Source organism: Poromitra crassiceps (genome assembly GCF_964638095.1).
Source record: "Poromitra crassiceps genome assembly, chromosome: 3".
Taxonomy (NCBI): Eukaryota; Metazoa; Chordata; class Actinopteri; order Beryciformes; family Melamphaidae; genus Poromitra; species Poromitra crassiceps.
In genome coordinates, this window is record NC_139625.1 from 76336608 (window position 1) to 76352897 (window position 16290).

The 16290-nt window shown below is 41.4% G+C and overlaps 1 protein-coding gene across 2 annotated transcripts; it reads right to left on the minus strand.

Annotated features, from left to right (window-relative positions):
- Positions 1 to 424: 424 nt before the first annotated feature.
- On the minus strand, positions 425 to 16268 carry LOC310773494 (eIF5-mimic protein 2-A-like). Of its 2 annotated transcripts, none has more exons than XM_083633386.1 (12): positions 16168 to 16268; positions 15009 to 15082; positions 14684 to 14860; positions 13469 to 13563; positions 13130 to 13195; positions 12063 to 12198; positions 10715 to 10824; positions 8500 to 8670; positions 6540 to 6686; positions 5291 to 5429; positions 4892 to 5014; positions 425 to 601 (listed from the first exon to the last, which is right to left on the minus strand). In XM_083633386.1, exons 2-12 carry the CDS (start codon positions 15070 to 15072, stop codon positions 570 to 572), a joined length of 1260 nt encoding a protein of 419 aa, XP_083489512.1. In that variant the 5' UTR covers positions 15073 to 15082; positions 16168 to 16268; the 3' UTR covers positions 425 to 569. The 2 variants fall into 2 exon arrangements, with proteins under 2 accessions (XP_083489512.1, XP_083489511.1); XM_083633385.1 differs by having other exon boundaries at positions 15009 to 15099; positions 16168 to 16262.
- Between the last annotated feature and the right edge of the window lie 22 nt (positions 16269 to 16290).

Here is a 16290-nt window from a genome sequence, read left to right on the forward strand (position 1 = left end):
TGCAAAAAAAAAATGTATTGTGGAAGTTGAGCGATAGAGACAGGCTTATTTACGAGTTGATTCCACCACTGCTATCTACAAGACCAGGGTTGAGTTCAGCCCTGACAACACGTACCAAAACGTTTATTCAAACGGAAATGGTGGCGTGTTGCCGAGTGGTGCAGACTTTACTTTTTCTTCCTCTTTGGCAGTTTTGGCAGCACCTTTTCCAGGTCACTGTACTGGTTACGATACAACACCACGCCACCATGTCGAGGTAATGCCCCAATTGCAAATGACGGAAATCCACCGACTACAATGCTTGTTAGAAAATCATGTTTTCACTTGTTGAGAGCTGCAGGCGGAGCGAAATTTGACAAGGCGGCCGCCTCGTAATTCTCTATGCAGGAAAACCCCTAAATTCAAGCACTTTCAATGACCCATGTCTATTTTCAAAAACGTTTAATGCCTTGATTTTTTAGTTTCAATTTCACAAACTTTCAAGGATTTCAATGACCCGTGGGAACCCTGCTGCTGCTACTTGGTAAGTAAAAAAAAAAAGATATAAGTTTGACTGAGCCATGGAGGTTTCAGTCCGCCTCTTCTTCGTCCGATTCTGACTCTGCGAAGAGAAAACTCATTTTAAAATCTCGCTAAAAACAAGAGTTAATGTACAGGAAATGAGAAGGTACAGGGACAGCAGGACTTCATACAGACCGATTCTAATTGAATGACTTTCAATGTTTCCATTTGGTGAAATTTAAGGACTTGAAATTGTTCAAATATAGACCTCATGAAACTCATGGGTGTCAGACAGCACCCCTCACTCCAGGGTGTCTTTGAAAAAACAATCATCCGACAGGCTTAAAAGATCTGCTCTGATCCTACCCATGTGCTCCACCACGAGTACCAGCTCCTCCCCTCTGGCAGGCGCTACAGGGTCCCCAAATGCATGTTAAACCGCTTTAAGAACTCTTTCGTCCCCTTGTCCATCAAAGCCCTAACCTGTGTACTGTTTTTACTGCTACTTTAAATTATATTTGTCTTTATCCATTTTAATCTAAATATTGAAGATAAACAGTGTTGTGCAATTGGGGTAATGTGCAATTCTGTTTTTTTAGCAAATATATATTTTTTAAATCACAGACTATATTCGTTTTTACCTATTTTAATCTAAATACAGAAGGCTACAGTGTTGTGCAATCTGGGTAATGTGCAATTCTGTTTTTAGCAAATATATCTTTTATAATCTTTTATAATCTCTTGTATGTGCTGTATATATTGTCTGTTAGGGCTGTTGAAACGAATTTTGATATTCGAATATTATTCGAATTTAATAATTATGAACGAAATTCGATTATTATTATTTTTTAAAAACGAATATATATATATTTTTTTTTATATATATATATTTTTTTTTTTTAGAACACTAGAACAGTGACAAGTTCTGACAACATACTTGAAGAAAAGAGTGTTAACTGAAGTTGACTGTTGAAGCTGCTATACTGATGTAAACCTACCTGTAGCTCTTAAAATGTATGTTCATTCATTGTTAACTGAAGTTGACTGTTGAAGCTGCTATACTGAATGTAAACCTGTAGCTCTTAAGTGCAATACGTGACTGATTTTTTTTTGTTCATGGCTCATTGTTGTTTTGGCAAAGTTTACTTATTTGTTTATTGATAAGGAGCTCAAACAAAGGCTGTGTCTTTTTTTATTATCAATTATTTTATTTTAGCATTTCAGACAGCACCAATACATCACTGATGAATATTAACTAAGCTCTGGTTATCTGACCTATTTTCTAATGCAATGAATGTATATGTACATTGTACAAGGAACATGTTTTCTTAAATAAACATCATTGCTGGACTATTTGTGATAAGCCTAATATTATTTTGAATATTCATCCACCATTCACTTTTCCATCTACATTTGGTAAAATGCTTAGAAAAAGTTTTACTTGGTCAAACCCAAAGATTCAGCTATATTTAGAATCAGAACATAACATAAGAGAAGACAACAATTCACTCAGACCAATTTTTTTTTTTTTTTTTTTTTTTTTTTAATTCAATTAAAAATTAATTAAAATATTCGAATATAATTCGAATATTAAAATGTATAAAGCACTGAAATTCGAATTTGATTATAGAGGGAGATTGACAGCCCTATTGTCTGTATGTACGTGTTGTCTGCCAAACCGCAGCCATAAGGTGTATGTTCAAGACAAATTTCCTTCGGGACAATAAAAGTCTATCCTATCCTCAGACGCCCCTTTTTTACACTCTTCCACAAAATCAATGCCAAACCATTCATTTTCAAAGACTTTCAAGGCCTTATCTAATTGTTCTCAAAATCCACACATTTGTAGGGCCTGTGGGATAAACCATTGATTGATTTAGGGATGCTGCAACTCATTAGTATCGGCCGATATCTGCTTTAAAATGCAATATTGGTATCGATCCAATATTATCTTTACTGCTGACTAATGAACCATCAGGCTGAAGCGTCAAGTGCCTCTACCTTGCAAATTCAAAAAATGCATCAGAATGTATCAAGTTGAGCACCACTGGGAGGGGAGGGGGGAAACACTGGGAGCCCTTCAGCAGACACACCCCACAGTTTCAGAGCAGAGAATACTGCTTATTAGTTTTTCATGATTTTGAAACCTGATTTTATAAACTTTTTCTGTGGAATGCCAAACTCAAAACATATTTTTGGTTTCCAGGGGCTTTAAGATATCCATCTATCCATCTATCTTTTCTCTCCATGTATTTCTCTCCTTCTATCTATCTCCCCTCCGCTCTGTTCCTCTCTCAAGGCTATGACCAAAACAGACGCTGAATTTAAAGAGGAGATTTTGCACCCCAGTTAAGTTAGTTTTAGGTTGGATATTGAACAGACATTCATATCCAAACTAGAGATGCTCCGATCAGCTTTTTTGAGGCCGATCACCGATCACTGGAAGCAGTATCTGCCGATCCCGATATGGCCGATCACCGATCACCGCGTCAAATCCATCAATTCAAGCCTTCTATTTATTGTGTCGCATTATTCATATATTTAATTATTCTTAACAACATCGACATTGTATATTAAGTATTAAAATTAGGAGATGAGAAAGTATCATGAATTGACAACCGTTTTATTATTATTTATTACAGAGTAGACTGTATACTGTAGCTTTCCTGTGGAAAAATAAATAGTCTTATAAAACAAAAAATATAATACTATGTACACAACATGTGCACCAACACAGCTTGGAACATGTCTGTGAAAGCTGCAGCGATAGCCTCCGCGGTGTGTGACCCAGAAAACTCTTGTGAGTGAAGTACAACTTTGTTCAGGTCGAACTTTTCATCAATAAACTGCGCAGTTAGGCTCAGCATGGACATAGGACAGACACTCGAACTCCAAATGTCAGTCGAGAAGCTGATTGACGTGGTGTTGTCTTTCATAAGGCTCTCGATGTGCTTGTACACAATTTGGTATAATTCCGGCAGGCAAACGTCAGTTAAATATTTACGTCCTGGCAGCGTGTAACGTGGATCCAAGCAGGATATGAGGCGTTTGAACCCGAGGTCTTCCACAACAGACAGCGGCTGCTGATCAAGACATATGAATTCCATCAGCTTTGCATTTATTTATTTTCGTTTCTTGCTGTCGTTGCTGTAGGTTTGCTGTCGTTTCAATGTCTCTGTTACAGTTAGCTGAGTGAGTGGCGTACGGGTTGCCGCGCGCTCGCCAACTTTGTAAACTCCTCAAATTCCTTGACGTGGGAAACCTTCAAATGTCTTATGAGGTTCGTAGTGTTGAAACTCTTCTGCTGCGTTCCTCCACGCGGTATCTCCTTTGAGCACACAATGCAAACGGCAAATTTGTTGTCCTTCTCCAACAAGTTGTAAAATTGCCAGACAGGCGACACCATGTTAGCTGCTGTGCTGTTTGTTCTCGCCCAAGCTGCTTTCGCTATAGAGAGAGTGCAACTTCCAAACACTTTTTCGCCACTACCACCACACGCCCTAAGGAAACTTGGGAGCCAATGAAGCTTCATGACACGGAGAGACAGCCAATCACAAGCTGCCCTTTAGGAGACCGGAAGAATACTACTTGGCAGCCTGGGAGTGCACTCTCTCTATATTGAAACGTCTCTGGTAGAAGTTCTTGCAGAGTTTGTGTCATTCTGATCGGCCTTGTTTGATCGGCACTTTTGATAACTCCGATCAAAGCCGAAAAAGGCCAAATCGGCCGATTCCGATCAAGTGCCGATCGATCGAAGCAACTCTAATCCAAACTAAAACTAGCTTAGTTTTTGCTGCTCTCAAACGGGTTGATTGATATATTCTTCAGTGCAGTCACAGTGGCTGATTCCCTACTGTAGCCTACATTTAAACTACCGGTACACTTCTGCACAAGCACTCATAGCTCTGTCCTCCTTTTACAAACTTCTCGCTAATCCCACAGTGGTTTACCTGCTTTTGAGATCTGCAGTTACTAGTATGCTTCTCTTTCCACATGTCCTCACAGCTGCCCTTTGTACGCGTCCTCTCTAGACTGATACTATCCGTGTTTCGCGTCCGCTGACAGCTGCGGACTTGTAGTTACCGGTTATGCGGACGCGCACACGGTTCCATTCATCCTACATTGGAGGGTCCGCCTGTCCACTAGCGCGCGTCTCTCTTTCTCCCCCTCTCTTAAATGGATTTTTATGAATGGGAAGGCGATCTACCAGCACGGCCTTTGCGATGTACCGGTAGATGGTGATCGACGTATCGGATGAGTCTAACCCAGGGCTGGGTTAGACTAATCCGATTGCCAATTACAGTCACAGTACATGCCAATGCAGTAAACTTTGACTGACAACACTACACACACTGTTCATTTCAGGTCACATCAGTGGGTTTATTCTTACCTTCCTCTGCGTTCTTCAGCCACTCGACGAATTTCTTCATCTGCTCGAGGAACACGCCCTTGCCCTTGCCGCCGTGGGCTTCAGTGTACCACTTCAGAATGGCCTCTTCACTCAAGACATCCGCTGTGACCAGGGAGGGGACAGTGTGTCAAGGACCATGAAGGATGAGGGCATTAGATCTCATTTAAAAATGTTTATATATTGTCCTCCTTTTAGGTACCAGTGGTAAACAGATGGTTGGGGGAAGTGCTGGTTGTGGCTCTTGAAAACCCGTTTTAAGGGTGGGACACTTATGTAAAATTTTGTAAATATGCCCATTTTTAGGCAAAAGTTGACCCCAAAATATTTGTTAACTTTCCTACACTGGTCACACGGCTCACTCGACTCCGCAGCACCCACCTTTGTAGAGGAGAACGACGATCTTCTGGAAGGCCTTCATGAAGTGTATGTTGTCGTAGCAGTAATCCTGGATCTTCAGGAGCAGGCTGAGCTCAGACTGGCCCTGGGAGGTGAAGGACTTCAGCAGAGGGCTGTATTGCTGCAGACACAGAGAGACAGAGCCATCAGACAAACCAGCTTCTTCTCCCAAGGTGGGAATGGGAACATTCAGCGACAGCTTGGGGGGCCAATGATTTCTAAGATGCAACCGCAAAAATATTTTTAAAACTTGACACTGGTGGATTTGCGCTTTTGGAGGCGAGTCCTGGTAACGTTACTCAGTGGCCTCACGTGTGGTTATGTGAACAAGGCAACATTTCAGCATCCAGTGATAACGTCTTTGTTCGTGTGTGTTGTGGTAATCGTTATCTTGCACAGCTCGCAGTGCAACACGCTGCTCAGTGCTCACACACTGTGCTTTTTGGAGGGGTTGAAATAAGTTTGTTGCTGCTGTCTTTAGTAGCCAGCAGTAGTCACAGCCTCCAGAGAGACTTTACAGATTTTACGATTTTCATTTTTTTATCATTGTCCTAATTAATTCGATTACGATTCAAAATCGATTTATCGAGCAGCCCTATAATCAATACATAAAAAATACAGAAGAAATGATTAATCTATAACTAATGGATGTCACACAATAACAAATTTGTAGCGAAAGCCTCTCAGTGCCACCACACCACTGCTGCTCCGTTTTGCTGGACGACAACTTCTGTCCCAGATTGAGACGCCCACTATTTGATGGAAATTATTCCTTGTATAAATGCTTTATTCTTTAAACTCGTCATGTATTCCTAAATATACTTCTGTAAAAGGCCAACTAAATCATCAGAATGAACTACGGACTTGCACTCTCCCATTTTAAAATGATGCACGTCCTGTTGCAATTTCAGCATCTGTCAACACTGTTGACTCTACAGAATGACCAGATGGTGTTTTGCTGCCACTATGCAGCCAACAAATGATGTGAATCAGAATAGACAGACATTTCATATAAAATACACATTGCTGGGCTTAAGGGAGGTTTGTGCATGCATTATATGCATCATTGTGTTCTGGAAAGGTTTTCGAGAAATACCCAAACTGCACCACTATGACACAGAGATGAGATTCCTTCAAATAAAGATGTGATACTTTGCTAGTGTGGAGATTGAACTGTGCCAATTGAACGAGTTAAATGTGTTTTTTTGTCTAGTGCCACACAGTCGCGTACCTTCAAGAGCTTGATGGCTTGTTCGGTCACCAACTCTTCTTTCTTGTTCCACTCCACTGAGCTCATCACACTGGTCCAGATGATGCCGATCATGGTCTGCTCAGAGATGCTGGACTTCTTCATCTCCTCCCTGGTGTAGGCGATAATCTGAACAGACAGGGAGACAACACTCACCAAAAGTCCATTCAGTTCCTGATATGTTGAGCAACAAGGGAAACTGCTAATGTAGGCTCAATGTCAGAAGCTGCCTATGGCGGCACTTTCAACAGCCAATAGGATTTGCATGCTTACTTTACTTACCGTACTCATTTTGCAATCAAAACTTCCCAGATATCCCCAACTTTTATTTGAAAGATGACAGGAATAAATGTCTAAGAAAACAAGGCTTGGAGAATTAATTGCATCCACATTGTGGTCGACGGTAAACTCTGAAGTCATTTAGTTGAGGGTTTTACTGGTTATTTTCAATTAATGCTACCCAAGCAGCACATAAACTAGTTGACTAATTTTAAAGAAGAATTGACATCACAACATGAAACACGAAGGCTAACACAGTGAGGAATATGTAATTTGCCTGTTCAACATTTTGTAGCTGCAGACAACGATATAGATGCAATTGGTAGACTGGCTCCCTCCGCCCACAATCAAAATAGAGCAACACAGCAGCCAGGTTAGTTAGTCTTCACTTCACTGGTATCCAAAGGGATGAATAGACCAAACTGAAACCTATGTTTAAGCTCAGTCCGGTGAGTCACATTTAGCAACCTTAATTGGTTGGATGGTAAATCATGTTATCTTCCAAATGACTGACTCAAATTGACAATGTGCATGGTCAAAAAAAAGAAAATTACCCAGCTCCCCTGGCAATGCTAACACTGTCTGGAGAGGGATTTTCACAGCGCTTACTCAAATTTCCAAGGGCAGCGATGCTTGGGAATGAATTAAGTTTCGCCCTATACATATTCTTTGTATTCTTGTGTTAAAATTAGGGCTGGTCATGCTGGTGATGCTAACATTAGTCGTAGTACGAGGAAGCAGATTCGCCAACCCACACTCGACCAGATGACGGGGTTCAGAGCCAAGATGAGTAAGTCCACGTCTGACAAATACAAATACAGCAACATGTACCGTCTGTTCTAACTGAACAATCCCCTCACAAAAACATCAGAACTCTCCCATACCATATACTAGACTCCTGAACCTCCTCCATACCCCATAACATGTCCTGTTGGTCTGGTCTCCTTTTGTTTATGACTGAAAGTTATATTTTAGTTAGTGAAGCTACTATGATGTCTGCATTTTAACCTGTGCTCATGTTTGCTTTTTAACCTGTAAATGGATAATTAATTCAGTCTACTGACTGCTATGTGCCAAATAAGGTACTAAATACTACCTATTCACTGATTCACTCATATACCATTTGAATTGAAAAATGTCAAATATTGATATGCGATTAAAATGCGATTCATTGAGATTACTTAATTACAAAGCCTCTAATTAATTAGATAAAAAGAAATCGAGTCCCACCACTAGTTAAAATACAATTCCCTATCAGAATTGGACTACTTTGTGTTTTAAAATGCGAAGTTAAACGGCAAAATTTCCATTCATTAAACATACAGCAGTGAGTGTTGGTAGTGTCGTGGCTGTGCTGCTGTAGAATTGCTGAATGAAACCAGACAAAACAAAAAACAACAACTTTCAATCAGTGTACTTTGATTGTAATTGAATTACTAATAACCTAGGTGAGGTTTCCATATAAGCTGATCTTGGGCTTTATACCTCACTGGCAATGTACATGCATTTCTTTCTCTGCTATGTATTTTTCTTTATCTGCACAAATAAACCAAACCAAACCCAGAGTAGACGGGAGGTTTTGAATGCTAGAGCCCACAGTACTAAACCAGACCAAACCCAGAGTAGACGGGAGGTTTTGAATGCTAGAGCCCACAGTACTCACCTCTTTCTGTGGGTCGCCGCGGGACATGAGCTCCTGGATCTCTTTCTGCAGCTCCTTGCGGGCGCCGATGGACTGCTGGCTGCGGGCGAAGTCCGACAGCTCCTTCAGCCCCGCGTCGGTGAAGTACTTAGAAAAATGCTCGCAGCTCCGTTTGTTGGCAGGAAAGAGTTCCTGTGGCACAGCAACCATTAGCTTAGTGCTCACGTACATACAAAGACGACGCTTGGAGAAAAATGGTACTCACTACATTTTCCAGTGTTTTTTGGGAGCTAGGACACGGAGCTGCTGGTCATTTGGTAATCTCACTTTTAGATCAGAAGTGAGATTACAGCTGCTTTGTTTATGGTGTTCGCTGCTAGCACTCCAAAGCACAGTACAAAGTAATTGCAAATGTCCCCATATATTTCATACACTATACACCCAAAAGTAGATGGATGTGGTACAGTTATACCACCTGATCTGCAGTTTAGATTACATTATTTGACATTTCATTCATCGTTTCCATATTGACAAGCAAGCAGATGAGCTAGCCAGCATTTAACCGGAATGACGAGTACAATCGTTTTCGTACCAGAAGATAGCAAATTGTGCCAGGCAGCACAAGGTGAATAGAAATGTGGTAATTCATAATGTATCGGCAAGGTAGGAAAGCAACTTTTTCTAGCTTACCAACTTCACACATCCCTTTCAAGATGAACCAGACTACATTCTTCTCTTCCTGCCTTCCCCACCTCCTCCCTTTCCCTGCTCTCTCCTCCTCCACAATCCCTGCTCCCCACCTCCTCCCTTTCACCTGCTCCTTTCCTTTCCCTGTTCTCTCCTCCCCCACATTCCACCCCCCTTCTCTATCATATGATTGTTCATTATTGTTATTATTACTACTGTAATTGCTACCGTTGTGTCAGCTAGAATTAGCTAGACATATTTTCTGTGAAGTCCTCTGAGACATGCTTGTGAATTAGGGCTATACAAATAAACTTGACTTGGCGATATGGACCAAAAATCATATCTCAGTATTTTTGGGCTGAATGGCGAAAGATGATATATCTCGGTATTTCCTACAAAGTGTGGGCTAGATTTTCAATTGTAAATTGGGCTGGGCGATATGGACTCTTACAAAATATACTTACACAATGTGATTTTTGATAATTAATCACCAGTGAATAATGATATAATGAATAACGTTAAGTGGGTAAAGGCAAATAATAGAACAGATCAGCTAGAACAGTCTGGTAAGTCATCTAGTCACAATATTGGCCAGCCCTAACCTTGAGTGCCACGCAGAAACGCTGAGAGACAATTTGCAGAAAAAACATTATTAAAGTTGATTATCAATCTGCTTCTTTAAATTCTTTAAATGGTATAGTGACGATAAATTACTTAGTTTGAAACACATGCACACGCACGTCGCTGATTGCTGTTGACTGACTGGCATTTATTATGGAGCCGACATTCTGGTTCACTGTGGATTTATTTAATGCTACCGTAGTTTGACTGTCATCCCTTTACCTCGACTTTTGTTGAAACGTCCAAACTGGTCTATTTCGTTGCTGTGGTAAGGAAGGCAGGGACGCTAACGCATCAGTTTTCTGTGGTAAGGCAGGCAGGGACGCTAACGCATCAGTGGATGTCAAATAAACTCACTGATGAATTGGGCTGCTTGCAACAGCAGCTGCGCTCTCGTGCTTTTCCGCTTCACAGCAGCATTTTACAGCACAGACTGCATTTAGCACGTCGTCTGTCTTTCACGAGCCATAATTGGTACTTATCTTTGAAATGCCACATATTGTTGTCGCTGCATTTCCCTGGCATGTGTACATATAGCCATGGTCAGCGCGTCATCATCCTCCCTGCCTGATCGTTCACCTCAATGGTCGCTGCACCTGGGCTGATCTTATCTCTGAAGCTGTGTTTCTCCCCACCCACCTCCCCAAGTCCACCACCAACGTGGTGGACAATTGGGGGGGGGGGGGGGATTCTCTATCCTAGACTGAGCAGATGCCCTCCTCTCTCACCACAAGAAGAGAGGCAGCATCTTACCAGTCATTACGCCAAAGAATTAGTTGCCATGCAAAATAATTAGTTGCCATGCCATTTGTGAATCAAGCTTGCTTGTCAGATTTTACCCACTGGTCTCTCATGATTGAAATGTAGCAGTATTTTGCTGGTGGCATTAGCCCCACCGTGGAACAACAACAAGCAGTTATGCATTTACCATCAGCCTGTTGTCCATGCCCACTCTGCGAAGACTAGCAGCAACAGAGTTGATGTCCTTCTCGTTGATCCAGGACTTGAACAGCTTGACAGCGAAGGTGGCAGAAACTCCTGGACCGAGAAAATAAAACCAGGTCAGTCTCCGTCCAGCACAATCGATTATAAAACATCTCCATCCAATGGCAAGAAAGACGGAAGCTTCAAACACTAGAATTAACCGCCTTGCAGTTCCATGCCTCCACCAACAAGTCAAGCTGCAGACTAAAAATACTTTGTGAAGACTTAAGGAATTTAATGATTAAATGACGCTCTTTTTATTAATAATAATAAAAACAGCCTGGTCTTCTATCACTATATTGACTTATGATTCCAGTGAATAATTTCCAGTGAGAAACATGCTGTCTTCACTCTCAGAGACTCTTTTCCCAGAGGAGTACAGAGGACTGATAGAGAGCTTCATCACATGGTGCGACGACAATCACCTGAAGCTCAATAGAGTAGCGCAGGAATGAGTCCGCCTATCACTGTTTACGCCTATGGGATTTTTGAATGGGTTTTTGGCACAATGCTTAAAATAAGGTCTGCGGTTAATGCAAGCTGATTCAAATGTGAACCTGTGTTCAGCAGGATAATCTTCACACATGAGGAGAACGGGACTTCCGCGTTGCGACTATAAAAATATGTCATCCCTGCGGTACTCTATATCAGCAAAACCAACTGACTCACAACACTGAAGCCCTGTTCAGGAAGGGCTTCAGGAAGGGACTGTTCCCCCTGAGGAGACTCGGATCCTTCAGTGTGTGAACAGGCTCCTGCAGATCCTCTTATCAGTCTGGTGCAGCCAGTGCTCTAGCCTAGGTGGTGTGCTGGGGTGGTGGCATCAAGGCTTGGAGGTCGGCAGTCTTCTAAAAGCCTGACAATGTCCAAACATCTTACAACACAAGCTGTGCTTGCCATACAGTAAATAATTAGCCTACGTGGTGTAAGTTAGAGTGTCGTCTACTTGGTTAGAGACATCCAAGCAAAGGGTTAATGTGCCTTCCCATTAAATCATATTTTTTATTAAGGATCTAACGGATGTTTACTCAAAATACTAGGCATGTTAATAGTGTGTAGACTATGATGTATCATGTTAGTTGCTGTTAGTGGTCATTATCTAGATTGTGCTTGATCAGTGTATGTTAAAGCCATATGCATGTTAAAGATATATGGTCCGTTTGTCTGCCTGGATCTAGCCAGCCAATACCTGATTTAACATTTTTGGAATGACTTAAGGGAAAGACTAAGCTAGGTGTTTTTTCTGCAGAGGCTACAGCCATTTTCCTTCTTTCCCCCAGCAGAGCGCTCACCTTCTTTGACGAGGTTCTCGTTGTAAAGGCTGTTCAGGATGGAGGCTGATATGTTGCCGTTGGCCAGGAGGATACCAGTCAGCATGGCCAGTTTGTTGCGCTCAGACTCAGTGAACCCCTTTAGAAACAGCAGCAACTAACATGCAGACAAATAAAGAAAAAGATATGTCACCAGTAAACTCAATTTGTGTGTGTGTACTGGTTAAAGGAATAGCTGTTTGGAGCAATGTGTTTTTAATAGCAATGGATCTGTGCTTTTTGCTGGTGAATGCTTTAGCTCCAACTAGACTCAGCTAGTAGAGCGCATTTTGTGTAAAAAAGTTTTGGAATTTATGAGGTCTGGCCGCTGAGCAGCCAGCGCGCTCTCTCTCTCTCCAGCGTAGAGTGAAGCTTGCTCACCCAGCAGCTCTCTGAACCATATCACCAAAGAAAACAACACCCATGAGCTGCATTTTATTACAGTTATTGAATGTTAGGAAGGCTCAGATCTTGGTGGATGATCATAATTAATTTTTAACATAGTTGGCCATCACTTTCAATCAAAGATTCACCGGCTACTTTCACCACTTTACCAGGCAGCTCAGCTTGTAGAGGACTCTAGATGACAGTTGGTTCCGCATTGGCAAAATGCCCACATTTACAACCCTGCGGCTGTGGTAAGGGTGTGGCTGTACTTGGTGGAACAATTGTGGTATTGTTTAGATTGATTTCAGTCATCCAGGAAGTAAGATATGCAAAAGAATAAACAAATACCCTGGGTTCAACTGAGTTGAAGACATTTTGCCACTCACTTTCTGCCCCACAATATACTGCAATAACACTGTTAAACATCTGTTAAGTCACAGTATATCTGTCAATAATAGCCAGCCAACAGCTGTGCAACATCTTCTGAAATAATGTAATCACCCATTTTCTGACCGAAACACCCCGTTAACAGACATGTCAGGCCCCTACAACAACCCATAAACACATTTTTAAGAGGTTGCCAACTTGTGCAGTGTTCAACACAAGTCGCTTCATGTGAATTTGGTTCGGGTTCCCCGTTAAAAACACAGACAATCTCTCACCTTTTTGATCTCCTCTTCGAAACCTTTCTCCAGGTACTTGTAACGCCTGATCAGCTTGTTAAAAACCTGGTGGGGAAAAAATTTACTTGAGTGGAGATTTAGAATTCGACTGATATGGCTCTGTGAAGGCCAGTACCTATTGTTTTGAATTGAAACTATTCAAAGTTTACCCCCCCCCCCCCTTTTTTTTTTTTTTTTACAAGTCTTCAGTTTCCCGAGTTCAGTTCATTGGAGTTTAATTCTTGGCAGTGTGGGAAGCCTGTGAAACTAATTAACTAGCTAACAGACTAAATCAATTAAATGTGAAAACAGAGTACGGTAGCTGTGTGTGTTTCCTACCTGAGCATACGCTTGCATTGTCTCCAGGTCTTCTTGTGCCGTGAAGAGACAGAACTCGGTGCGGGTCATGTCGTCAGACAGAGTCCCGCCTGGGGCTGGAGGGTGATGGAGAGATAAAATTATAAAAATGGCCTTGAATTTATTTGCCTTCGCTACAGTTTATTCTTCACACGACAACCTTTCATAATTCAATTAATGTAAATGCATTTGTTTGACAGCATAAAATGCTACTTCCATCATTCTGATCGTTAAGACCAATTGTACATTTTCAGGCTTGACCGATTCATTTTCACAACCAAAAACAAGAAGAACCAAGAAAAATCTCACACCCCTGCAAAAATGTATTTTTGTGGCATCATAAAAACACCTGTATAGACTATAATCTTGTCCAAACTTAAAAACAAAGCATATTTTGATACATGTGTCATTTCAAATTGGTGTTCCTTCCAAAAGGTCTCGTAGAAGATTTTTGTTGTTTGTTTTTAACTCTATTTGCAGCTAAATTACACCTGTATTATTTCCCTGCAGAGTCTTGCTGCTGCGATGACCTAATTTCCCCACATAAAGTTTCATCTCATCTTAAAACACTGCAGCAAAAAAAAATGCTACATGTTAAGACCTCTAAAACTGAATTTAAGCCCTAAAATTATAAGTGTAAGTTTAGTTATTCAAAACCTCTTAAAGGACTTGAGATTGAGATTAGTGTGGTCAAAGACATTTTAAAGAGCTCTTCCAGGAACCGCAGACAACCCGTGAATCAGTGAAAAGCAGAGCTGTGGGAACAGAATTCCGCAGGAAAGAGTCCTAAAACCCAGAAATGCATTGGCATGGGTTCCCTCGTCTCCAAGTCAATGGGTTTTTGGTTAGATGCCTGAAATAAGGTATGTGGTGGTTAACAAGTTTACAGGTATTTGTGTTCAGCAAGATAACAAATGAACATCACTTTTAAGATATTTAAGCATTATCTAGTGATCGCATTTACGCTTCAAAATCAAAAACGTGGTGTTCATTTGTGAAGATTATCTTGCTGCACACAAAGACCTAAGTATACATAATAAACTTGTTAACCACATACTTTATTTCAGGCATCCAACCAAAACCCCTTTCAAAAGAAACGATTGACCTTGGGCATGATGCCAACTTCCGGGTTGGCCAACAAAAAATACGTCATTCCTGTGGCACTCTATACTATAGCTTGTTTTTAGGACAACTCACCCAGCATGCCGCCGGCCACCAGGATGTCAAAGAGTGTCTCTGCATAACGGCGGTAGTCAAGCTTGGCGCCAGAGGCATCAAGGAACTTCGCAACCGCTTCCAAATCAGAGCCAGTTTGATTCAAGCCTTGTACGATACTTTCTTGAAACTGAGTAGGGTCAAATCTCTCCTTTTCATCTGTTGTGGGGAGGCCAGACAGACAAGTTGGATTCAAAAACACAGAAAGGATCAGGCAAAACTGGGGTGAATTAAAGCCAAAAGTGAGAGTGCATGATTTGGCAAGCAAAAGGGAAATTATGCAAAGTAGAGAAAACAAAATACAAACCTCTTTTCCTAGTTTTGAAACGCTGGCCGGTAAGCGTTGGCTTTTGCTGCTTTTGATTATTCATAAAAGACACCCTGTGAAAAGATAAAAGCTGTAAAAAATGTTAACATTATGTTCCACCAAATACAAGCAGCAAGCAAGTTCATACACGATCCTGAGGAGCCTACAGCATTTCCTCCAACTATGTTTCATAACAGGGGTGCTCGGTGCGATTTTGGTTGAATTCCAGTTTTGGAACCAGTTTAAAAAACGATCTTCAACGATTCAAGATTGATGACAAAAGTGCTAAACGACTCTGGCTTAACATTAACACACTGTCACTTTGCTTCATTGTAATTAGAAGTGAATTTATCCCCTTGTTATGAGTTATTTCGGGACGTAATTGGAGGATCCTATTTATATACGCTAGACTAGAGTTCACTTCAGTGCAGTCACAGTAGCTAAATACGAGGTTGAACTTCGATTTGATGTACTTTTCAAAACGGCACAAATCCGTGTTTTACAAACAATATGATGTTTGTTTCAATCAGAGTTGGTTTGTCTGATAACCGACTGGATCTTTGTTATCCACCTTTGTATTTCCCACTAAGTTACATCACTGAACATAGCCTGGGACGTTTAATTTCAACAGTGTAGGTACTATTAACGTTAACTTACTGAACAGTGTAAATACCGGTAAATCTAGGCCTCGGTGCAGCACATTTCCAAACCCCTGAGACAACTGGCTAACCTGAAGCCGGGGCTAACCAGAAGCCGGGCCCAGCCATGCGCCAAGCTAAAGCCAGCTAGCCGGGCCCGCTAACGTTAGCCTAGTGTGTTTAACGTTAGTGAAATAATATGACCCTTCACCGATCAAAACCAACTAGATGTGTTCATCTGTCTTACAGCGCAACGTGTTGTCAGAATGTCACCGGGGCCGGCCTTAAATTCAACCCGATAGTAAGGGTTACACTTGTGATATGGCTAACATTAGCTAGCCAGCTTAGGGAAAGCCATTGCTTTCTCATCATGGAAATTTGCTTTACAGCGGCGCCCATGATGGCATAATTTACGTGCAAAATCTGCATTTCCCTCTCATCGACATATGGGTGAAATCACAGGTCTGTAAACGACATGTGGTTTAAGCGATGACAGATTGAGTGAAAACACAGTTACTTACCGAAATTAATGCAGACAAAAAGAGGTTGGTATCCAGTTGAATCAAACGAAGTATCGACTCTCTATCCACGAAGACCTTCCCGTCAAGACTGGCAGTGCGCATGCGTACTTTAATGTGGCATTA

What these genes read in the sequence shown, in the direction of transcription:
- LOC310773494 (XM_083633386.1), bottom strand. Translation starts at nt 15,072, where the DNA reads ATGAATAATCAAAAGCAGCAAAAGCCAACGCTTACCGGCCAGCGTTTC. An exon ending in CGTCGTTCTCCTCTACAAAG is followed by an intron (nt 5,015 to 5,290) that starts GTGGGTGCTGCG and finishes CCCTGGTCACAG; the next exon opens with CGGATGTCTTGAGTGAAGAG. An exon ending in GCTGAAGAACGCAGAGGAAG is followed by an intron (nt 602 to 4,891) that starts GTAAGAATAAAC and finishes TTCTCTTCGCAG; the next exon opens with AGTCAGAATCGGACGAAGAA.